Here is a 26,724-nt window from a genome sequence, read left to right on the forward strand (position 1 = left end):
AAGTTACATTTCGATATTGTCTAAGACAGTATAAACTGACATTTCGATATTGTCTAAGACAGTATAAACTGACATTTCGATATTGTCTAAGACAGTATAAACTGACATTTCGATATTGTCTAAGACAGTATAAACTGACATTTCGATATTGTCTAAGACAGTATAAACTGACATTTCGATATTGTCTAAGACAGTATAACTGACATTTGATATTTCGCATAAATATTGTATTAAGACAGCATAAACTGACATTTCGATATTTCGATATAAACAAATAAGACAGTATAAACTGACGTTTCGATGTTGTCTAAGACAGTATAAACTGACATTTCGATATTGTCTAAGACAGTATAAACTGACATTTCGATATTGTCTAAGACAGTATAAACTGACATTTCGATATTGTCTAAGACAGTATAAACTGACATTTCGATATTGTCTAAGACAGTATAAACTGACATTTCGATATTGTCTAAGACAGTATAAACTGACATACCAAAGGCATTGGGATGGGGAAGTTGATACAGATTATAAATTCAGTAAATTATACCATATTACTGCATATGCGAAGATGACAGCATGAAAACTATGAGTTTACCAGATTGCTAAACAAATCATCTGTGAAGAATCACTTGCGTTGTGCTAAACAGGGACATGGTCAGAAATGAATACCTAAAGCACTATATTTACTGGTTTGCTTCTAAGCATGGGTTTTCAAGCACTAAATAATCCTCAGAAAAATATATAAGATCTCAGAACAGCGTCTTGCAAATCTGCGCGGAGCTGTTGAGAAAGAGCAAAGGCTACAGGAATAGAATTCAGATGTGCACATCTGAAATGACTTGACTAGACCCTTGAGTCTAGAATCTAGATGCTCTTCTAGATACGGTGCAGAGAGAAACTTCGTAGGCCAATCCACAGATAGCAGATTACTGAGATTGCTCGAACTCCATGTGAAAGTAAACAGAAGATATATAAGGGTCTGCGTGTTTGTACGTTTGTATCTGAATGTTTATTGTGGTTTTGCGTGGCCTTTGGCATTTCTGATGCTAAAATTGGAAGCGATTATACCCGGCCATAATGTTCCTCGTCTGCTCCTATTTTTCTTCTCATATCACTTGAACTTCCATATTATTATATTCTTATGGTTTCATGCAAGAGGCATTGCTAAAAAGTCATATTTCAAAACTAAACTTACTGACGGGACGCAAAGATGTAATGTCTTCCAAATACATGAACATAATTTGCTGACGTTACTACATAGAGACAAAAAACTACGTTACACTGATATTCAGAATTTACTGTAGCCTAATTAATCACTGTAGCTGCAAAACCAGCAGCAAGCTGGTCACGTGTTTTTCAAGATGGGTACAGGACTAACTTGTTCTGCGGCTAAAAAGCTCTGCTGAAGCGGAGTGAATCTGAATTTACCGGTTGATTGCGCATCTTTGCAAAGGCTAATGCAACTGCAAAAAATCAGACGTCACTTGTAAACAAGACGGAGCCAAGAAGACCTGCTTGTTCTGAAGTTGTTCATTTGGTGGTTGTCCCCCCCCCAACCCCACACACACACACACACGCACAGGTAAAGGTAGGAATGATATTTATACTGGTCTTCAGACATGGTGATCAAGTAAAAAATGCGCCTAAGTTTCTGCGGCGCAATCGAGTTTTCTTTACAGCGTATAATGCTGTATGAAACTCACAGCCACGGCCTATGAAACTCTCAGCCGCGGCCCATGAAACTTTTAGCCACAGCCCGGTGGTGGCCTGTGTTGGCACCTATAGCGGTGCTAGACGCACGATCACGGCTAACTTTAACCTTAAATAAAATAAAACTACTGAGGCTAGAGGGCTGCAATTTGGTATGTTTGATGATTGGAGGGTGGATGATCAGCATAACAATTTGCAGTCTTCTAGCCTCAGTAGTTTTTAAGATCTGAGGGCGGACGGACAAACAAAAAGCCATCTCAATAGTTTTCTTTTACAAAAAACTAAAAACATAACATGACGTCAAATATGGTAATAAATAAGGGCAGGAATACACACTTGGCTTCATCCATGATACTGATTAAGGACGAATAATGGTCTTCAAGTATGGTGACGGTTGAGAACAAATTACATCACGACCTCCTAAAATGGTAAAAAATATGAATTTAAAACTTAATGGCCTTCAAATATTGTAATATGTTATGGAATTTTGTTATAATTAAGAATATAAATATTATGTTCTTCGGTCATAGTGACAATTAAGAACAAAATATATCGGTCGTTAAAAATTATGCTAATAAAAATAACACACAATGTCTTTCAAATACAGTAATGAATAAGAATGAATTCTGAATGGTTTCAAACTTGGTGATTATTAGATATATAGACTGACATGAAGATATACATTTGCATATACGCATTTGTAAGGTCCGTGGTCTACGTGGTCTACACCCAGCCTATTGCTGCAAACCGACTTAGATGAATGGGTGTCAGTGGATGTGACTGAACTACTCGATCCTTCCAAGGCGATAGAGGTGAGATTTCAATAAGATTTTCTTTGAAGCTAAGAAAATATTAGAGGAGAGAGGAATCTGAGGTTCAGATAGAAACTGTCTTGGAATGACAAGATCCCCATTCAGAGAAGTTTTTAAAATCAGAATTACAGAGGTAACAATTTCAGGGATAAATAATTCTCTGAAGTTTTGCAGATAACATAAAACTTCAGTTATCTATAAAAGGGGTAAATCATGACGTACAGGATCCATACTAGTATTAAAAAAAAAGAGTTTGTTGTATAAGTCGAGGAAAGTGCAATTTGAATTAAAGTTTTGTAGTTTTTGCAATAGTCAGTAGAAGGTAAAGCAAGAGGACAGTAGCTGAAGGATTATAAAGGTTACCCTTTCTATGGATATTTCGAATTATTGCATACTTCCGAGACAAAGATAAGTGTAGATTTCAACTATTGCAAGATAGAAAAGGAACCGTCGTACCCCTAAGCTCCCTTAGAATTGTGCAGGAACGCTATCCAGGCCAGATGTTCTGTCAAACTTTTAGGAAATGCGAACATTACAGGCCATCTGAGCAAGGACTTTTGTGAACTAAATAAGATTATAGAGATGTAGACTTGAAGGATCATGATGATTAGAGTCACTGAGAGAAGAGTTATTTAGAAAATAAGAGGCAAAGAAAGCGCACAGCCTTTTCTCTCGGATAGCAAGCTATATACCCAACAGGACAGAATGGACGGAAGTTAGACTTGCAGAAACTGAGAATTTAATTGACAAAGAACCAGAATTTTTAAGTTCGACATAAATCAGGATATCAAATTTCCTAATAACAATAACTTCTCCCTTCACAGTACAATGTGACGGTGATTTCCGAAAGATAGGAAAGATAATTAGATAAGTAGTAACAGAGAGATAGGCTAGGACTGACTCAGACTCTTGCCCACAGGAGCAGTCAAATCAAAGAAAGAGAAAGTTACAGCAGAATAAGGGACATAAACCTCAAAATAATATTTACCAATGGAAAGACAAGGACTAAACCTCTTATATCAGCCTGCCATGAATCCTCAAAGTACCAAAGCTGGCGTTGTGCAGAGGGAATCGAGAGAGCAGAAGTGGCGGTTGAAGTAACAGACTAGACAGCGACTCGGTGGCTTTAGAACTAAATCGATTTCATAGGACTAGTTAGAAGGTTTGAGGGAAAGAAAACTCTGTGAATGTATGCTCGCTGATTGTCATGGCTATCTAAAACGTGTGTGGGTTGTGATATACATCTCTGTAAGCATAATACATTCAGACTTGCGTGACCGCAAAGATAGCATTAGACTTCTCTCACTTGTTCGTCTTTTATTTTATTCTGTTTTTCTCCACATACATTCACTGTTTGTTAGCTTGTGTCCCCATTCCACCACGCAGTGTAAATAATGTAATACTATCCTATCCAAATGAACAAAAAACACCAATTAGACTTTTTTTTCTGACACGAACACACACACACATATATATATATATATATATATATATATATATATATATATATATATATATATATATATATATATATACAGTATATATATATATATATATATATATATATATATATATATATATATATATATATATATACATTTTTTTACATAAAATGCGAACATTTAAAACTTAGCTTCCTATATGTTACATACAGAGAATAAACATGTATGCTTATATATTTATGTCTATGCATATATGAATGTATGCATGTCTGCGTGCGTTCGAGAGAATGTAAATTTGATTAAATAGAAGCTAGTTATGTCCTATTTAGACTACTTTTTTTTCAACACAGTCGATTATGGAAATAAGGACAGTACATTTGTCACCCACACCAAGCTACTTCAGATAATACTCTGCTTCTGAATGCGATCGTGAGCATATAGTAAGATGGAATTTAGAGGATTATTTAACTTTTCCAAATTTCATGCGCAAAAAAATTAACTTCACATACCAGTTATGAAGAAGGACGTTAATGTTATTAACTGGATTTAAATGGAAAATATTTAACAACAGATATGACTGCCTGAATATTTTACCATAACTGAGGTATGGTTATCTTTAGCCTAATCCATCCCGTGACACAATCTCGAATTTAGACTTTAGGCTGTTCTGCGCAGCCCTTTAACGCAGGAAGGCTCTCACCTACATAAGCCTAATATATTCAGTATCATTCTCAAGGCTGTCCGCAGCCAATGGAACCTTCAAGGTCTCGTGAGGGAACAGCTCTTGATCTAGTACCGTATCCTAGTAACCTAAAAAATGATCAAATCTGCATAAGATTGTTGGCTAACGTTTTTCTCAATTTATTTGATGAAACACCTGAACTAAAGACTCGTTTTTTAACGTTTTCCCCCAATTTGCGATTGATACTAAGGTCGCATTGTGTTTTGAGTACAAAGCCTTATTTGTACGATGAGAGTCAACAAGCATAAGACTAATTTAAGTAAAAAAAAAAAAGAGATCGGTTTGGTTTTGGTTATCAACATCTCATGCTGTCAGTTATGTTTTGCTCAATTGATTCGGAGTAATGATCTATATTTATTCCAAACTGATATACCAGAGGCCTCATTTAGTCGCCTTGGGTAACATTATATCCATACATCCCTGTTTTCTAACCTTAACCTGTGCTACAGCTTACAAACCTTGGCTTCACAGTCTTGAGACGGAGTTCCTTAGTTGCCTAGGGTACACTCAAGGGTGGCCGGTAATAAAGCCACAGAAAAAAAAAAGTCACAGGAAAAAAGTCACAATTTTGGAAAAAAAAGTCAGAGGAAAAAAAAAGTCACGCTAATTTATGGTGTCCGGTAATAAGTTACAGGGGAAAAATTAACAATATTTCTTGGGGATCATTATCTTTATATTTACAATCTTTTGTTTATGTTTTTGCGGTCATCCCCAACGGGCTTGTACTAAACACGCCGCCAGGGTGGATACGTACCGGGTTAAAACCCTTGGGGATCACTATCTAGCAAAGATTATTGTGACTTTTTTTTCTGTGACTTTTTTGCCTGGATTCCACTCAAGCACTTTTTATTTAGTACGAACTGTTCTTTCGGCGTAGGAGTCAGGCATCCTCAAACCAAGCAAGTAACTTGAGGACAGGTGATTCAGTCTAGATCTTTTTTATGGACCGTGATCATAGGCCGTCACAACAGTGACTTTTGTGACTGGGAGAAACTACGACGAAACTAAAGGTTTTTCCAGCATAATGATAATCCTGTAAAACATCTATGATATCTTGTTTTCCTCTTCAACAGGCTGAACGAGCTTTCGCCAGCCGTTAGTTTAAACAAATAACACTCTTGCCAAAATATTTTCTTGAGCTATTCTATCTATTCTATTCTTCGTAAACTTCTATTTTTTTTATGTAAGACTTATCGCGTCTTAACAAGCTATTATTTATAACATATGGGAGCAAAATACTTGTTGCAAACGACACCACACAGAGCGGCAAAGAATGCTATTTTTTTTTTTTTTATCTCGGCATCCTACACAAGTAAAAGGTGAAGTTGTAGTTACCTTCAAATGCACTAGATTAGACACCATTTATGGGATTTTTTCTCCCAGGAGGGGGAGGGGGTGCTCAGCTCACCACTAGGTGCTCTCCCGGTGTTTTAGTATCCAAAGCCATTGGCATTTCGTAAGGCAGAAATTTCCAGTAGTAGTCGGCTATAGGCTGACTGGCATGACGCACGGAGAGACGGATGATTGTAGGTTCGTGATATGTCTACACAATTCTGAAACTTAGGAGGAAGAGGGGGAGAGGATGGACGATTTGTAAACACTTTGGGCAGCCAGAAGAGGATTCCAAAGCTGTCCCAGCAGGAGCTACAGTGCCCCATTTGGGTGCTCTGATTTACACTAGAGCTGGAGGAGATGGTAGCACTTAACAGGGAACTGCTGCACACCGAAGAGTGGGTTAAGTCATTTCCAATCATCATTGCAAAATGTGGTCTTGTTAATATTTGCAGAAGAGTTCTTCCACATGAGGGCAATTCAGAATCCGTTCCAAGATTCTTCACCCTTTCCTCTACCTCTTGCAAAAAAAAAAAAAAAAAAAAAAAATCTTGATGTAATCACAGCTTACAGAATCTTTTTGGATAAGAACTTGTGATTACTGACCTCCTGTAAATGTCAAACTAATGTAAAATTTTCTTTATCGTTGAGGGACTTGTTTAATAATAAAAAAAACACTCTCTTCGATCGTAGATAGTATGTGCTATGATTTAATCTGTTAGTAGCTATAAATACCAGTTTTTACGTGTTTACTCTTTTCAGCAGTTCTGTCATACACAAGTCACTGACCATCAGGTACTTCTAGAAAGCATGAACCAAGAGCTTAAGGATATGGCGAGGCGTAATATAATGCCCTGTTTATAGCCTACGTAATAATTCAGTTATATTATAACCGTTTTTCTCATCTTGATTTTCCAATTTTTGCTTGCGATTTCTCAGGTTGGTCATATTTATTGTAAACTTCTCCCAGTGAGAGGAAATAATGAGCTGTCCCGCAAAAGTTACCGAAAGTTATATCATAGTATTAAACCAAGGGTGGATAAATGGACGGGTGGCATTCAGAGTAGGAAAACATACATTGAGGCCTCAGAGAAGGCCACACGCTACGGTAACAAATACCCCGAAATTATAGCGATTGAGGTGTATAGCTGGGTGAAAGGTGAAAATCTACGAGTCTACAGTAATGGGCAAAGAAGAAGAAGAAGAAGGAAAAAAGTTTGAACTCGCAGCTGACTACGGAAACCTAACACTTTAAACATCTCCAGAACAGAAAAGAATATAGAATTTAGGCCAAAGGCCAAGCGCTGGAGCTTATGAGGTCATTCAGCGCTGACACGGAAATTAACAGTAAAAAGGTTTGAAAGGTATAACAGGAGGAAAACCTCGCAGTTGCACTATGAAACAATTGTTAGGAAAATGTGGAAAGTAAGATGGAAGAAAGAGAATATGAACGGAGGTACAGGAAAAGGAATGAAAGGGGTTTCAGCTAGGGGCCGAAGAGACGCTGCAAAGAACCTTAAGTAATGTCTACAGTACACCGCGTGAGGTGCACGGACTAAACATTGTCAGAATATCATAAACATCGCCAGGCTTACCTCCATTGAGGTCCACCGTTAGCAGTCTCACTGTATGCAAACTCCCGATGCACTATTTTTTTTTTTTTCTGGTATTAACTGGTGGGTTAATAATACACTTCCATTCCCTAGTCGTATTGAAAAAACCTTTGTCGACCTGTTCGCATAGAATTAATACTTACAAGATCTTTCATGAGTTAAAATTGTTCTTATGGCTAGAAAGTGGGAGATATATATATACAGTATATATACGTGTGTGTGTGTTTGATTTATAAAAAAAGAAACTACTATATTAATGACAGAAAGTGCAAACTTAAAATACGTTAACGCACTGTGAAGTAGGTGTTCATGTAGTTATATATAATGTATATATCAGTCAAAGGGTATTATATCATGTTTTCATATTCTGCATATTCCAACAGTCTCGCAATAGAAAATGCATATTCAGAAAACACTCGACTTTCTTTGCACAGAGGGATAACACCTCTTCAAAGAACACGAAAAGTACACGAATCATGCGGCAGTAAGCTTTCGCAGGGCTTAGGAAACACGTCGTTTTTTCTTTAGACCACCGATGCTCTAAAACCTCCAACATCGCCAGACATGACGGAGTTTCTCGTCAGATCGCCTCTCTTTTTTTCAGCTTCAATTCAGCCGTAAAGCAACGGCATGATGTTCGCTTAGACAGCTATTTACATCGACATTTGCCTCCAATGACAGTCTGTTGCCGGAATGGAAATATATTGCCATGAAAATATGGAGCCCAAACGAAGAATTCTTGCGATAAAATTGTGGCCTGGCAGAAAGAACAATGGAGCGAAATTGTGGAAAATTACGCTGTAGGAAAGATAGTTTTCTCTTTTTTTCCTGACGCGGGTGGTCTGAAAGCAGCGGGTGGTATTCGAAATTGCTTTGTTACCAGAACATATATTATTCTAGAGGTAGTCAGACGAGTGATTTCATTTCTTTATTAACTAAGACTGCTAATGAATAAGTGCAAAGAGAAATGCATGAAGTGGCAAAATGACTGGATTAAGAGAGAGAGAGAGAGAGAGAGAGAGAGAGAGAGAGAGAGAGAGAGAGAGAGAGTTTATGTTGTTGAAGAGTACTCTTCCTTGCCCTGAACTTAAGTGTAAGGGGAGGGGGTGGTAAGCGGGTCCCGAGGTAGTAGTGGTAGTGGAAGAACACATGAGAGCGGCACTTTAAAAGAAGCAATGATGTCAATAAACAACCTCCTCCCTCTAGGGCTCAACACTTGATAAGATGATTATCTTCACTCGTCAATCTGTGACCCCATGACCTAGTGTGATGTTTGTAACCACACCCACCTAAATAACGTGACCCAACTCGACCACCGTGACGCAAAAATAATGCATACCCATCGCGTGATCTGGCAACGGAACGCTAGAGTAAAAGTTGCCGATGCGTAATTTGTATGCGTTCGTTAGCGAAACGAAGAAGTTTATGAAATGTCGTTAAGAAGACTCTAAATGTGTTTCTTTACGATGCAAAGAATGATGTATGGTTTGTCACGGAGAAATAAGGCTGTGGAAAAAGGTTGTATTGAACTCGGTGGCGATAAGTGGAGAGTGTTGTGTGGTGAGCAAGGGCCAACCATCATAGTCAGTCGAGCACCACACCTGAGACTGTACACACACAATTCATACCTGGTCCCGTGTGTACCTGCGTGCGTTAACGGTGCATTGCAACACGTATTCCCTGCATGTGTGTTTGTGGAAGGTTGTTGTTTTTTTTATTCATGAAGGGTTTAGTATGGGTATCAGTGAATGTTTATCCGAGGGCGGTTTAAAAGTGTGTGCATAACAAACCACTTGACCATAAAAAGCGGCTTTAAAGTGTCTTGTGATCTACTGCTGTTCCTCCTTAACACTTGTCAGGAAGAGAAAAGTAGCGTAGTAGAGGAACCGTCGAGTGTATTGGCCGAGTGTTTTTGGTGTTGTTTGTGGTGTCGCTAGTAGGTGCGGGCGGAGGCCCCATGCGGTGCCAGCCCCCTTGGTGGAGCTGTGGCGGCTTCTGCCATCATCTCCTCCAGCGCCTTCGTCACTTCGGCCAAGACCGAACCTTCGAGGACCACCACCACGACGGAGGCGAGCTCGTCTTCGGCCAAGCCCCCCATCTGGAGTGATAGTAGCTGTTGTAGTAATAGCAGCAGCAGCAACAGCTACCAAGGAGATCGTGGTGGTGGTGGTGGTGGGAGGAGGAGGAGAGGGCGGAGGCATATTAAGCAAGAAGTCAAGAAAGAGGGAGAGGTTGGGTGGTGTGGGTGGGCGGGTCTCGGGCTGGGCGGGGCGGCCTCCTGCTCGCCCTCTTCCAAGATATGCCCGGACAGCGCCGTGCCCTGCTTCATGTTCATGTTTCGGTCCAGGAAGAGCAACCTGGTGAAGCGAGCTTGGAAGGCACGCAAGATAGGCCTAGCCCTCGCCAACGACCAACAACAGCTGCAGCGCCAGGCGGAGCAGCAGCTGAAAGCGCCTGCCATGCAGCTGCTCCGCCGTCTGACCGAGTCCCAATTGGAATTGCTGGTGGCTGCCTTGGAATCGGGGGGCGCCGAGCCCGGTGAGTGTGTCCTCGTCCCTCGAAATGGGGAATCGGAAGGTGGAAGCGGGGGAGTGGGAGGAAGGGGTGTGGATGGCATGGCATCTCCCCATAGTAGTGCTAATAACAACCATCACAGCAACGGCGAGGTCCTGGCACCCGTGCCACCTCCTCCTCCGCCACCACACCTGTTGATGATGTGGTTGTGGCGATGGCCAGACTTATTCCATCAACACCAGCTCTCCTCCCACCACCAACTCAGCTATCAACCAGAGCCTCCCAGCGCCGCCCTCATCCAGAGCCTTCCTTGCTGCGCCGCCCGAAACGATCACGTGTATGTGTGTGCCAACCCTTACCATTGGGCTAGACTGCTCTTAACAGGTAAGGAAATTCTTTATTCCTAGGGCCCTGCTGTCTGTCATGTCCATTCACCTGTCCAAGAAATATTTTAGGCCTACAGCTGTGGTCCATGCCTACAGTATTTTTATTGATTTTGGTTTAATTACCATATGCTACCCACGTAAAAATTTTACTCAAACTATTCATCTCTCTCTCTCTCTCTCTCTCTCTCTCTCTCTCTCTCTCTCTCTCTCTCTCTCTCAAATAGGTCAATAAACTTTGCACAAATTGAACAGCAGCAAACATGAAGAAAACATATAAAAGATTTTAGATATTACGAAGGTAGTGTTTCGATTGATTTTTTAAAATCCGTTTCATTGAAACAAGAATTTAAACTTAGCCTAAAGGGAAACGTGCATGGTAATGCCGATTAGGTATGTTAACATATTACTGATGTTCTAAATTGAAGTTCGGACTCAGTTCTGCCAAGGAGAATAGTAATTAATGGCACCGGGGTGTAACTCTCTCTCTCTCTCTCTCTCTCTCTCTCTCTCTCTCTCTCTCTCTCTCTCTCTCTGGATGGCTTCTTTCCTTCACCCATGTAATCTCTCTTACGGCACGTGCCACTCATCTACCAAATCACTTGGATTTATGCCGGCAATTCATCTCTTTATTTTGCTGCGGTTGCCGTTTGTTTATTTAGATTAGTGTTCCTGTATTGTAAGGGTACTGAATTAGTACGATAGATAAAGAGGGGAGGGAATACTTGCATAAGTGCTCAGTATAATTTTCTTTGTTTACCAGAAAAATATTTCTATTGGTTACGTTGTTGATTATGATTCAATCCTTTTTATTTGATTCCCAAACCACACGTTTGTTTGGTTTGTTAACATCACTTTAGTCCCTGCAAAATTCAACGAACTAGGCGTATGAGTTTCCAGAAAATAAATCAATATAGAAATATCAAAATGAACCACCATTGTTTCAACAGGGATACATCCTAATCACACCTAGGGGGCTTGGTCCTAACCTGTTTCCACGCAACTGACACCGAGTACCGTAAATCTTGGCATCCTAGTTATTTTAATAAATAAATTCGCGAATATCTGCCATCGTAATATTTGCGAAGATAATGACGTGAGAGAAACTTTGTTTAAATACCTATTCATTTACTGATAAATTCAAACATTCGCGTTGTGTACTGAAGAGATATATCCAATTTTTTTACAATTGAACAATGGAGCAATGCAAATTAGGGATTTTTCCTTAACAGCTTTATGATCTCTTATGTTTTGTGGTAATCACATATTTATTAACTTTTAATAATATATAGCACATCGAAATTCTACAGTTACATTATTTTAGCACATTAAATACTGTTTTAAAAACCATTTATGCAGCGCTCCCCACGCCCCCTTGTATACTGCAGATTCACCTGTTGCATGTAGCATTCCGCGTGGGGTTTCGTACGACTCTCTTTTTTTCAAATATAATTTTGTAGTTGCTAATTAACCAAGGTCTATAGGACTCGTAGGCTTGGCGTCAACAGTCGTTCAGTAATTGCATTTCCTCAAGTAAGGTTTGTTTTGGAATTTAAGAAACTGGATCACTTTGTTTACCGTGTTGGATAACGGCTATATGTTGCCTCTGCCATTGGTCGTATTGAAATTAATGAATTTATTTTCAGTCAGAGGACTTTTTCTTTTTCAATTACCAGAAACTACGTCTACGTTACATTGTTTCTTATTTGTGTTGCTTACTTTATTATTGTGTCAAGCAGTATATTTCGGTAGAATATTTTGCCAGTACGTAAACGGACAAACTCGATTGGCAGAAGCCCGCACTCCCCCATTTTTTTCTTCTGTCGTCAACGATAAGTAACTTTTTTTTTTTTTTGTAAATGTCGCATAACGGTATTTCCATGAGATCCCAAAATCAAACCCATAGCGCTAAAGGAATTACCAGATTATCAAGGATTTCTTGCTTGAACTTAGGCACTTAAGAGGACTTGCTATATTTACACTTTTAGTAGGAAGTGATATTGAATGAACATCATACCGTTGAACGAAAGCACAGGTACTATTAAATGTGCGAGGGAAAATATCCATTCCAACACATTTTACGTTTGGGTAGAGGAATCATTGAATTTATGTAGGTGTAAAAAAACAAATTTATATGCTTATTATGAATAGAATTGCATCCAATAATTGAATCATTTTTAGTAAGTAAAGAATGTCCATATATTTTGCCCCAATGTTTCAATACATCCATGTTATGAAGAAGGGGTGGGGGGAATTCAAGAGGATTGCATAGAAGTTTTTCGTTTTTATTTATTTATGATCCGGGTGAAACATTAAGAAGAAAATTTTTTCTCTCATAACTGGACGGAAGGGAGCATTGAGAAAGTATAATTTTGAGCCAAATTTTCCTTTTCACCCGGTAGTACGAGGTCTAGCTTCTGACCAAAAGCTCACAAATAAATAGAAAATTTTAGTTTGAGGTTTATGTGGAAGGAAAGTGAATACTCGCAGATTAGTCCCATCCGAAGGAGATTGGCCATTGCCTCGTCCAGGCTCACCAGGTCATTACTAAACGGTGTTATTTTTCTTTTCATGACCCAGCTGCGTCCTGCAACGATTGACATTCTACCAGGTCAGCTGAGGCGCTTTGTATGACTTGAGGATACTTGACCATTGTCCCATCCTCCTCCATTACACTTAGAGGGGGACGGCAGTCTGGGCCCGTTTCCTGAGGAACCCATGGTAGGACAGTCAGGGCTGAGAAGGATATAATACTAACAGCTGAGAACTGGAAGATAAAACAACGGAATCCAAGAACTTGGAACATTTACTCCAGCTGAGAACTGGAAGGTAAAACAACGGAATCCAAGAACTTGGAACATTTACAATCTCCAGTGCATTCTCAAGTAGCCTAACTGCATACGGTACATCAGAATGATGATATTTCGAAGACAGCTTGGTTTAACGTAGAAATAGAAGGTAGAGAAAGAAAAGGGGTGGTTAATTGTTGTTACTCTGTATGCCCATAACTGCGCAGTAATAGCCCATAGGTACTATTTGTACAATTTTTTTTTAAGGTATTTTGTTGATTTGCATAAAAACTGCCATTATTTTGTAGGCCAGTCTTACGAAGAGACTCAGGGTTCGGTCTCGATCTATATCCCATCTTCATATTGGTACCGGTTTTGCTGGGGTTATGAAAAGGCTCAGGCTTATAAAATTCATCAAAAGACTGATTCGCAAATGGAGTATAGAATGGTTGATGTTTTTAAATGATACATTAATAATTGCGGGTACTGAAGAGAGTCAGTAGTAAATAGTGAAAGTTTTAGCGTGTTTGTATAAAACGATGTTGAAGAGTAAATATAGCCTATTTGTATAAAACAACGTTGAAGAGTAAATAGCCTATGATCAAGAGTGCGGTGTTGAGGGTAATTGTGAGCGGAAAAATAGAGCAAAGAATGTAGATGGATGGTAGAAAGATGGAAACAGATGATTCTTATAGGTTAGGACGTCGTAAGAAGAACTGAAAAGGTTAGAAATGTGGAGATACATCTGAAGAGGTGGTAAAAAGGTTAGCAATGGCGAAAATGGGTGATCAGTGTGTTTTAAGAGGCTTTGGTCATGTTAAAAGGGTGGAGGGCGGGAGGTTGTAAGAAGAGAGCATAATTCGGAACTGGTAGAAGAGGGGAGGAGAGGAAGTCCTAGCAAGTGCTGCCGTATGATGTGGAAGGGGTTTGGAAAGGAAGAGCCTTAGTTCCCAGGAACCGCTGGAATGCTTGCAATATAATACTGAATGGGACAGTGAGTGTGTGTGTGTGTGTGTGTGTGTGTGTGGGGGCTATTGAATGGTAATTATATTCACGGTTTATTTATGATTTAGGATTTACAATAATGACTCAGTGCTCAACTTCATTTTTAAATATATAATATTTAAACAGATATGTAATGTGAAATTATAATGTATATAGGCTATATGCGTGTGTGTGTATGTTGGAGAGAGAGAGAGAGAGAGAGAGAGAGAGAGAGAGAGAGAGAGGAAAATATATCGTTTGAATGTCCAGTTCTGCTGAGATTCTAAAATTTGTAATTAAGAGAACCCTATTTATTTCAACCAAAAGGGTATTTTTATTGCACAAAGTTACAGTGTAACGGGATAAAATGACTGCTGTACTGTTTGCACTCTCTTTGTACCTAAATGGCTGGAGCTAATTATAGGTTTACCAACACTTCTAATTACAATGTGAATCATCCGATTATCCCATCGCCACAGGCCGTTTTTTGTCGGTGATATATATATATATATATATATATATACAGTATATATATATGTGTGTGTATATATATATATGTGTGTATTTATTTATTTATTATAAAACAAACTATAACTATTTCCCCGTTGAAGGGATGTCGCCAGAGAAATAATACAATACAACGGTCACTATTACTTTCATATTTGGACTTGAATCTTTGATAAATCCAATATTGCATTATTAGCTGTTTGATAAGGTTGTACGTAGATTCAGTAGCATTGCGTCAAACCCTACTACATTCGTCATTCGCCTGCTATCTGGCATTCTGTCCTGCGCTTCTGGGATATTAAGGCCCTTCATTTCCAGTGCCTCTCGCACTTGACCCAATACACCTCGTTCTAAGTCTTCTTATCCTTTAGCCTAAAAAGTCTGAATTCTTCAGTTATCGCTAACATCTTCCCATAGGGGGTAGCGCCGTCAGTGCTCCTCACGTGGTGCACTGTAGGCATAACTTTAGATTCTTTTAAGCTTCCCTTCGGCCCCTAGCTGCAACCCCTTTCATTCCTTTTCCTGTACCTCCGTTCATATTCTCTCTCTTCCATTTCCATCCTTTCCTAAGAGTTCTTTCATGGTGCAACTGCGAGGGTTTCCTCCTGTTACACCTTTCAAAGCTTTTTACTGTCAATTTCGTTTCAGCGCTGAATGACCTCATAGGTCGCAGCGCTTGGCCTTTCCCCTAAATTCAATATTCTGTTCCCGGTTTCTATCGTCCTCTGTTATTTCCTCATGTCCAGCCTATCTTTAAACACTCGGGTCCACGCTCTCATTTAAAAAATCAAGTGTCCTTGTAGTCCAAGCGGTTAGTAGCTTGCTTTTTAGAGCCTAGTTCGATTTCCGAGTCATGTGAAACGTTTTAAGGACTGTTATTTCTCGGTGAGAGACCGTTGATTTCAGCCGTGGATTTTGTAACTGGGGACCAATCGACTTTGAAGGGTCGGATTAGAGGTGCAGACGAAAATTAGCCGTGGATGATTATGTAGAATACGGTATGTAGCCGTCAGATGCATCAGCGCCTTTAAGTCCCACAGTCGACATTTGCATTTAAATCAAGCATAACAACAACCCTTTCTTCTTAGACCTAGTCAGGCACAGGTTCAGTCTTCCTAGGCGATTTCTCTTTTACCCTTTCAATCTTTAAACTAAGATGTACTTAACTTTAGCCCATCCTCTGTCTGACTGATGCGACAAGAGCTAACTCCTCCTCCCTTTGCCTGCTTGAAATCTCTCTCTCTCTCTCTCTCTCTCTCTCTCTCTCTCTCTCTCTCTCTCTCTCTATTATATGATATATATGTGTTTGTTGCCCTTTGTTGGCCGAGTTGGTTGAGCTTCAGACCGTCATTCGATGGGCCGGAGTTCGATTCCCGCCGCCGGCTGATGAAGAGTTAGAGGAATTTATTTCTGGTGATAGAAATTCATTTCTCGCTATAATGTGGTTCGGATTCCACAATAAGCTGTAGGTCCCGTTGCTAAGTAACCAATTGGTTCTTAGCCACGTAAAATAAGTGTAATCCTTCGGGCCAGCCCTAGGAGAGCTGTTAATCAGCTCAGTGGTCTGGTAAAACTAAGCTATACTTACTTTATATGTGTTTGTTTGTGTGGATCTTTCCATAGTCACACTTTCGGAGAGTTTTTGTAATAATTCTAATTTTCGTATTTTGTATCCAAACATAGTATATACTATTTATTGCGATTTACAGTCCGGCGCATTTACTTTTGAATGACATGCCATGTCCCAGCAAAACCTGGTCCGTTAGATAAATATCATGTCTAGCCGTAGGCTAGGTTCCAGTTTTGCGAAAGTGCCCACCTTTGAGATATTTTATATATATGAAGGATCACAACTGCCTACGCGTAATTTTTACTAAAGTATTGAACATTCATTTAGTGTTTTCAAATAAATAACTGACTGTGTGCCCGTGGTACTTTAATTATTGAATTCAACAACCTCAGACAAAATTTCCCATTAGGCGTATGTGGTAGGTCGAGAAACAGGCGAAACCGTGTGCAGAATAGGATACAGTTATGAGCGTTATAGGTAACTCCAGAGTTAGTGTATCATCATGGTCACTGTATAAAGTCAATACTTTGTTAAATGCAACTAGCTTTGTTCAACGTAACAGCCTCGAGAAGATATTCATTTTGGAACTGATATGCTGCAGTCAGAATTCTCTAGTCCAGTAACGTAGACCGGTGTGGAATGAAGAATACAGTTCCAGTGGCCTTGCATAGCCATTCTATTCTCTGGCCGCTTTGTAAATGGAAACATTTGTTTTTTTGTGCAGAACAAATCTGATGAGCTTGACGCTCGCTCGCTTTTATGTGTATCCCAACAGCAAGTTAAACTTACGAAACCCGATCGTTTCAGACCTGAACAATATGTTCCTTATGCAAACACAATAGCTACTCGGTAGGTGGGTGGTCGTGGTGCCACCTTCCTCCAGATAGGAAGAGGAGTGGTGGAGAAGTGAGTTGGAGGAAGGGAGAGGGGGAGTTCTGATAGGAGTTGAGGGTGGTCGAGAAGGGGAAGGAGGAGGACTGGGTTGCTCTTATCGGCTGTGTCCATCTTCTGTCGGGTTACCCGACAGTCTGTTGCCGTTCCTTCTCCTCATATTAGGTCGGCCTTAAGCTCTGAGCATGAGATGCTTCAGGCGCATTATGCCTAACGAGGGGTTACATCGAGGGTGGGGTTGAAGGTCCTGCGGGAGGGTATTTTGGGGGAGGGGTGTAGGATAAGGAAGACGTAGTTTTGGTAGTGAGAGGTTACCGATAGCCTGCGACTCCTAATTATTCCAACATTTTAATCAGTTAAATTCTGTTATTGTTTTTAATCAGGGAAGTCAGGTGTTGAATCAGAAGGGCAAAGAAACAGGTGTAAACAAAGGGAAAAAAAGGTAGTGATGAAAAGCGTATGGTTTTACATCGCCAGTAACTTGCTGCACTAACTTGGAACGAAGATGCGATGCCTGAAACAGCATGGGAGGAGAGATTTCGCCATCTTCAAAAGGGTAAAGTTTGGAAAGAAGGCGGTTTTATTTTGCAATGAATCATCATTACTTGTAGTTTGTGAACACGTACTTCTGTCCCTTGTCAGGTGCTGTTCTCTCTCTCTCTCTTGAAGGATAGGCTAATTATCTCCTTTATAATCAACACGACTTTCCAAAGAAAATTTACCTAGCTTAGCCGATCGATCAATCAAACAGAAATGATAATCAGAATTCCAGAATCAAACCGCGAAATTTACACCGTCTCCCGACTGCACCAGAACTTTCGATAGAGTTGATTCACATCACGCAAGAACCTTATGGAGAAGAGGATAAACCTGAACCTTGGCTCATAGAAGCCTGGTTGCCCAAGTTTCTTTCAGATCGGAGACTAAATATCATCCGATGTTGCATTACTCAGACCAGGCCGCAGTCTGTGATCAACATGATAAATGGCTGATAGTGGCCTGTTAAGCTTGCTATTAACTAATTACCTGGGATTCTTGAGAAATTTCCAAATTTTCCAGTTGGATTAAATTATTTAGTTTCTCCCAGGACGAAGATAAAACGGTCGGTGATACTTCGGCTTGTTATCTACGCGTCACCTACGAGGTGCTAGTACTACAGTAAACACCGTAGGGTAAATGTGAAGTAGACGGCCGCACCAAGAAGTCGTTTTTAATGTAATTTGTTGACCATACAATATAGAAATGGGTGTATATAATACTTTGATCCCAAAGTAGTACCAAACGGTCTTTATTGGATGAATATTTGAAAATGTTTGGGATCTTGGTCAGAGCTGTAATGTAGTTTTGAAATAGTCTGCAGTTGACGATCTTGAGAGCAGCATCTGAAAATATATAATGGCCGGCATACTAAGTGAGTGATATTGATTTGACCAGTTGTTTGTGGCTGTTGAGGAAAATGGATGGCTGATGAACAGTATTGTTTCCTCTTCCGACGAGCAACGGCTGTTGGTAGGGCTACATACGTACTCCCTCTTCACAAAAATAGAGCGAGAAGGAACGGACTTGTTGTACTTTTTTTATTGTTGTTGAATCAAAAAGCTTCGAAACTACTATACGTAACATTCAGCAAAATATTGTACATTAAGAAATTTCTTGAAGGTATCATTCATTTAAAATTACCCCGACACATTCGCCTTTGTTTCACTTCCATCCTAAAACAAGAGGTTAAAACGTTCTCTTATCCCAGGCCCATCCAGTATCATAATTCCGCTGTGGAGGCTCGTGTTTCGCTGTTCGCAATCACGGCTTTCAACCCTCGATGCATATCAACCATCGCTAACCAGCCAGTACATGAATTTTAAAAACTTTGACAGACTCTTGGATCTCATTCTAGATAAGCCAAAATATCATGCTACCCTGTCATTTCTGCGGTCCCGATTCAGGTTTGAATTCAGACTCGATCTGGCACAGCGTATTCCATTCCCAAGTCAGGTATGACATCATCACTTTTTAAGTAACCAGTTCAGATGATGACCCCCCATACACTTGCTCGACGCGATATTCCTCCATCCCAGGAAGGATGGAACCGTTGTATAGGACTTATACAGGTTCTCTCTTGATCAGGTTGTCTGGGATGGATCTGCGAATTGATTAATGGTTGGTAATGGAAAAGCTTGCAGTAGGATACTTGGTATTCATATATTTACAGTAGGTCTTCTTATATTAAGGGGTAGGTGACAAGTTACGAGAACTACGGTATCTAGGCAACTTGTACAGATTTCTCAACTTCTTCCATGCATTTGACATAAAAGAATAGATGCCCGGTGTTTTAACAGAAACCTCAAACCGACCTCTATTCGCCATGAAAATATTAATGAAAACTGAACAGTTCTTGAAAAAAACTAAAGAGCGAAAATTGATGCCTCGAAGTTCGCGTTGTAATCATACAACTTATATTCAGTAAAATAACAATAGAATTAAAAGGAAAACTAAATTCCCAAGAGAATTCCGAATTACACATGCGCCATAGAGTAGAAGGCAAATATGATTAGCCTCCTTGATGAAAGAGAAAGCGTGAATGAACTGAGTAAGGATTATTTGCACGGCAGAACGGAAATAGTCTAAGGCACAATTTTGTTTACACATAATTAAAAAACCGTCGCTACCGTCATAACATTTAATGTGTGTCTATGGTGTGAGTTGAGTATCACAAGACCATTATTTCGCCCGTAGATACCGCTTGCTGGCCTTCGTCTGTAGCTACCGCTGGCTTCAGTTTGTAAATACCGCTCACTGGCTTGGTTTTTGTAAAGTGCTTACCGAGAAAAGACAAAGTTCGGTGAATCATTAGCGCGTTTTTGTCAAGAATATTTTCCGTTCTAAGAATCAGATTCGAAAGCAAAGAATGGTGCAAAGGTAAATGCAAAAGAAGTTATTTACGAAAGGATACAAAACAGAGTGTAGGTGGGGATCGTGAAAGATATTCGTGTACCAAAACTAGCATGGCACGAGTTATGCCATGTTGAGTGAGAATAGCAGAATGTGAATGTCCCCCAATTAATAGGGGGTGCCCCCAATGAAAATCATTTCTAGTGTGTTTTGTAAATAGCCATTACTTTAATTATTGAAGGAAAAGTCAGGACAGTGTCATCCTCTTCACATGGTCTTAAATCAGGTTTTTTTTTTTTTAAGTTCCAAAAGCACACTGTCCAGTCATTGGGCACTATTGTCAGTAATGTTAAGTTGCTAGTAGGGACAATGCGTCTGAACTCGTTTCTGTTCACCGATATCGAATGAAGCCCGTACGTAATTTTATACGAACGTGTTCGTGTAGCGCTCAGTTTCCTGCGTGTGCTGTGTATCTTCCTTTTTACAGGGGTAACTTAATCTCCCAGGGAAGTGCGTCCGATATCCTCTTCCGTTTCAAGAAACATCATTTCGCCCAAAGCCAGTGATAGACTAGGTACGGTGTCTTTTCACCCTCGGATTTACATAACAAGCGGGTACATGCAGGTATGCTATGCAATGTGAGATATAAAGTATTTTTGTGCTGTGGTACGGAGGGAGATAGTTGCCCGATTCGCCCTATCTACATATATTCACTTTAATGGCTACATGAGATGTTTTATTTTCTTTGATTTCATTCTCTCTCTCTCTCTCTCTCTCTCTCTCTCTCTCTCTCTCTCTCACACACACACACACACACACATTTTTCAATGAGAAAAACATATTTTGGTAGTTTTTGAATTTTAAGCAATGGGTTCGGTTGTATATAAGTACTCTAAACTAGCTTCAGCATAATTACCATTGACAATTAATGCTAATAAATATTCCAGGCCACGGTTCGAATCCTGGCCGGCCCAGGAACACTTATCAATCATGATTCCCCATATGTGTAAATTATTCGGAAGGTATTGTGAATTCGATACTCTAGTCTACTGTATTGTAGCTTAATATTTGCGAATACGAATCAAACGTGTATAAGTAAAAATATTCATATATATACAATATATATATATATACAATATATATATACAATATATATATATATATATATATATATATATATATATATATATATATATATATATATATATATGTGTGTGTGTGTGTGTGTGTGTGTGTGTGTGTGTGTGTGTGTGTTAGTAACACCTCAAATTGCACAAGATGTCGTACCTAGATCGGCCATAGCAGTGGATAGCAACCTGTTGCCGTCCTAACAGGTAAAGGGATCATTCCCTCTCCGACCCTCCCCACCCTTTTTTTTTTTTTTTTTTTTTGCTTTGTATGGTGAATGTGAATGCCCTAATTTTTTTTTTTTATTTCAATGAATGGATCGATACTTTTTGTATAGGTATTGTATCACTAGCAAAGCAGCTTTTCAGTTGCGAGTTTCGCAAAGACGGGGCGACTTCGTCTGGCGACTTTTTTTCGCCGTTTTTAGCCCTTGTGAAAGTGTGATGACGTCAGGCGAGGCCCATGATTTATCGCGGTTCGGTATCAGTAGTGTGGAGAGACTCCTATAAGGCAGGAAGATCCAGTTGAGAGTCGAGACTACGACTATTTTTTTTTTTTCTGAAATGGGAAATTGTAATTTGCCTCTCTCTCTCTCTCTCTCTCTCTCTCTCTCTCTCTCTCTCTCTCTCTCTCTCAATCTTGAAATTCTCCCGTTACGGGTAAGGTTCTGAACTGAAGGCGCATATTAAATTCACCGTTCGTCATCGGACAGCGTTATGAAATACCCGTCTGGTCTGGATGCAGCCATTGGCTACGTGTAAAATTATCCCCAGCCGTAAAGAATTGTCCTTTGCCGAGTCGTGGCGAGACGTATCGGTTTTGTATCTGTCCTCGGTGCGCACATTGTTTTATTATTTGCTATAGTTTTACGATGCGAGCTTTATTATTTATTTTAGTTGTGCGGTGCATGCAAAAAATTGACTTTCCAGTGTTGTGTGACCTTGGGTACAGTATGGTCTAGACATATTGGTTTACAAGCCAGTTTTGTCGAGGATTGCCTGATCGGCTTTGTACACTTAAAGGTCCATTGCATGATTTGTATGCTTGCTCCCAAAGGTGTCACTGGATGTAGTGAGCGCATTATTGCCCTTTTGATGTCGCCTTTCTTTGTGTATGTTGTCTGGAGGATACGACAATTAGATTTTTTTTGTTGGTTGATAAATGAGGCAGTCAAAGTCGGTTTTGAATGCTGTGTGTGGCCTGACATTTTGGCTAGTAGTGGTACGCATCCATTTTCTACTATTTTGAACTTGGTGACCTTGTAGGAAACAGGTGGGCAAGGTGGGAGGGTTTAGGATGTACGGTGACAGGGGGTAGGCCAACCAACCCCAACCCACTCTCACCCTCTTTCCTATCAAGGTGAGTCCCTTCCTCCTCTCCAATGTCTTCGCAGTCTCCCCTGCCGGACCGACGCTGCGTCTGAAATGAATGAAGGGCAGATTTCATAAGGTGTGGAATGTTGTTGTTATCTCCCCTCTGCCCCTCAACCAGTTCTTGACGCCCTCCCTCTGCAGTCGTTGGAAAATGAATCGAGAGGCGAAGTGCATGTAGGCAGTAGGTTCGTGCATCCTCACGTCTCCCCTACCCTTCCTTAATCCCCTCCCCCCACCCTCCTCCTCCTCCTCCTGAAGAATGAATGAAGAGGCGAACTCGAACTGCATTATGTGGGATGTTGCTCCCTCCCAGGTATCTTACTAGATCGCAAAGCCTTCAGTGTAGCATAATGGGGAGGCTATCAGACGAGAGTGGATCGAGCCAGCCCTGTATGTTCTTGCCTTTTGTCTCAGGAGAATAGGGTTGCGCTTAATCACAGGTCTCGGTATAATTGTAGCTACCGCTGGAATGATCGCGAACATAAAATGTAGATTTCTTGTTAAGATACTGGGTGTCTGTGCGAGATTGTGTAGCTTTTTGTAAATGTTTAAGAGTGAAACCGAATGGGAAGGAGCCCCCCGGGTTGGAACCGCGAAGTTCGCTTTATTTATTTATCTTATTTTTTAAATTACTTTTCCTAAGGTTTAATACTTCAATATACTGATAAATTTTTACTCTAGTTTTCCGACTTTTTTTAGGCTAGGCTATATAGAATTTGTGGCTTTGTTTAATAAACTGGTCCCCTTCCCCCTTCTCTCTTTCTCTGGCCCTTTTAATGCGGTGGTAACGATTTGTTCTGATTAAGCTGGCCTTATGCCAGTACGTGCACTTCTGCTAGATCAACAAAGAAGGAAGGGAACCGCTTTTCCTTAACATCCAGTATGCCGCTGTTAATCAAGGGTAGTAGGTGCTCTAGGCTCTGTTCCGCACCTGATTATCAGTTGATTTATTTTTTTCTGTTACTGTTGGGGAGAGAGAAAAACGAGGTAGAAATAGATGAGAATGGTCATTATATCGTCGCAATGTATGCCATCATATCTTGAGAGAGAGAGAGAGAGAGAGAGAGAGAGAGAGAGAGAGAGAGAGAGAGCCTCGAAGAGACAGTCATCACGCCTTGAGCGGAAAGTTATCGTTAGATAGGCTCTTCTTTCTCTAGCCCACAAGCAAAAACATTGGCTGATAAAATGATGTGGAGATACTTTCCTACATTGGGTTATTGGTTACGTTGATACCTTACAATATCATCATCATCTTACTAGAGCTGAAGGCCCAAAGTTTATCCGGCGTGTTGATATATGTATTAATGTCAGCCTGGGGTAAGCTCTCCGACGTTATCAGAATCAAAGAATTAATTTCAACCAAATTTGGCACAACGCGTACATATTTATTTGAGTTTAAAGGGCCATTTTCTTAGGAGTAATAAGTTTGAAAATTGGTTTGGGTTTCAAATTTTCTCCAGACTGTTGGGGCGGCTGATTTTTCAAAACATGGGCCAGGTGTTTCTTAGGAGTAATAATTAAGAAATATTGAAAATTGGTTTGGCCAGTTTCAAAATTTTCTCCAGACTGTTGGGCTAGAATTGACGAGCTGATTTTTCAAAACATGGGTCCGGGGTAAGGATAGGACTGCGCTAGGGATCCAGAGTTATACATCGGAATAGGCTATGTAGGAAAAGTACTCTCTCCCAAACAACAGGACTTCAGTTTACAGTTTTTCAGTCGAATTATCAAGCAGTCAGTCTTAAGGACTGAGGATTGAAGTTTGATCCAATGATAGCTACTGGGCTAGACCTTCGGCCTCTAGCTGCAACCCCTTTCATTCCTTTTTACTGTACCTCCGTTTATGTCTTTCTTCCATCTTACTTTCCACCCTCTCCTAACATTTGAATCATAGTGCAACTGCGAGGTTTTCCTCCTGTTACACCTTTCAAACCTATTTACTGTCAATTTCCGTTTCAGCGCTGAATGACCTCGTAGGTCCCAGCGCTTGGCCTCTGGCCTAAATTCTTTATTCTAGTCTACGGGGCAAGAGTACACCCACGATGTTATACCTAAGAATATGTGGGGAAATTTCTCGTCATAATACATGCAAATGCAGCACTATGGCTCGGGTTGGTAGTGTGGCCCTTGGAACATTTCATCAGAATGAACGAAGTGAAAATTATCATCCTGTGGTACAGGCCTCAAGTCCACTAAACTGGGAAAAGTGTTTCCACAGAATCGAAGGGCCATCTGTTAAAAAAAAGGTTTAATTGAAGTGAAGACAATTACCATTAATTAAGACTTTGAAATAAATCATGAAACAAAAGCTAGGGTAGAGCATAGGCATTAGTAATATCGCCAGAAAGACTGTTCCACAGTTTCTCAGGCTAAGGAATGAAAGACCTCTCGCTCTGAGGAGGTTGATGCTGAGCAATGCAAGTAGCACACTTGTTCTTATGGGGGGAAGGGAATATAAAGAGCATTCAACTGCCTTATATTTCATGTTTGAATTTGGGACTCTTGAAGATTGCTGATTTACGTCGGCTTGAAATCTCGTTGAAATTGGATGCATTTTGAAATAACTACTCAGATTAAACTTGTCAGCCATTCTCTGATTGTATTTTAGTTATCCTGTACTGGTACTGTGCTCTCTTGTTATGTCGGAGCATTTTTTCAAAATAAATAAATAATACAGCTCGTAGGGAGTATGGTAAAATTGATTCTGTTATCTTTCCTAATTGGTAGATATTAATCGTCTCCAGGATCTCTAAGATCTTTTATGGTGGCCCTTTATGTTTTTATGGCGCTGTTACTTTACCAGCGTGCTGACGTATGAATTACATGGTGGTCATGTACTTTTATTGAAAGACTTTATCAAATAATTTATAGGAACGTTTTATGGGGCACAGAACTTCGGTGATAATGACAGTTGTGTCATTGATGTGAAAGGCTGTAGCTTGATCATGGTTGGTTTACAAAAAAGCCTGGCTCCCACTTGAGAGGGTATGTTAGTCATTAGCCATGATGGGATGAGGTATTGCAACACAGCAGAAGAATATAAACTCGACGAACCACTCTTTGTGAGTACCTTGAAACTATTTTATTTTTAATTAGGAACTCAAATAGCAGTCAAGACTTGGCTAAGAACTCTATGATTTGATTCAGTAACTTTTGTTATAGAGATTGCTGTTGATGATGTACAATGTAGATAGAGATCACTATGTAAATTTAAATATCGCCAAGAGAATGGCTTTTACGTCTTATTTGTTTGTGAAGTTTTAAATTTTTTTTCTCTAGTGACAGTTGGCAAACTCTTTCTGGGAACATAATGAGATGAGCAGAGCCGAGGCAAAGCAAGGCGACCGAACCTTCTTCATGTTTTAGATGGTTTTGTTGGTTGGTGGACGCTCGGGAGATGGGGGGAGGGGGACGGCGGCGCCTGTTGTCTACTGGGGGTTAGCGCTGGATAAGGAACTGAAAGGGAGGGAATAAATTTCTAACAATGTTGAGAACTGGTAGTGGTCGCTCCTGAATGTCTTTAGGCCTAGGATTACAGACATAAGGTAGGTAGGCCTAACGTAGCCAGTGCCTCTGGATGTCTGGCAGATAAACTTTTGAAAAGCGGTATCATTTCGAGATTTACCATTGTAAGAGTTGGGAATGGTATCAGGGAAGTAGGCATGTAAGAAAAACTGTCACCAAGACACGGTCGCCAGACTGTCACTTGGCGATTATTTTTTTCCCCGAAAAATCCAAGTCTGGCGTCGATAGTCAAGGCAATCAGGTAGCGCAGTGAATATTTGAGAGAGAGAGAGAGAGAGAGAGAGAGAGAGAGAGAGAGAGAGAGCCTTGTAAGATATAGCGATTAAATGAATGAGTGTGAATCGTGGACAGAGAGTGAGTGCATGTGTGAACTTGAGCACAGAGATCGAAAGTGAATCAGGGAATCTGCACCGAGAGCGACTGAATCTTCGGCAGAGAGAGAGAGAGAGAGAGAGAGAGAGAGAGAGAGAGAGAGTTGAGAGAGAGAAAATATTTGTCAGAACGAATGAGTGAATAG

General features: G+C 40.2%; 1 protein-coding gene across 1 annotated transcript in view; it reads left to right on the top strand.

The window, feature by feature from the left end:
- Positions 1-9,225: 9,225 nt before the first annotated feature.
- The window catches only part of LOC136845759 (mothers against decapentaplegic homolog 6-like), a 169,359-nt gene continuing 151,860 nt past the window's right edge, over positions 9,226-26,724 (top strand). The window contains exon 1 of the mRNA XM_067116003.1: positions 9,226-10,552. Coding sequence (XP_066972104.1) covers positions 9,982-10,552 — 571 coding nt within the window. The 5' untranslated portion in view covers positions 9,226-9,981. The remainder of the gene's footprint in view (positions 10,553-26,724) is intronic.

Source organism: Macrobrachium rosenbergii, chromosome 14, assembly GCF_040412425.1.
Source record: "Macrobrachium rosenbergii isolate ZJJX-2024 chromosome 14, ASM4041242v1, whole genome shotgun sequence".
Taxonomy (NCBI): domain Eukaryota; kingdom Metazoa; phylum Arthropoda; class Malacostraca; order Decapoda; family Palaemonidae; genus Macrobrachium; species Macrobrachium rosenbergii.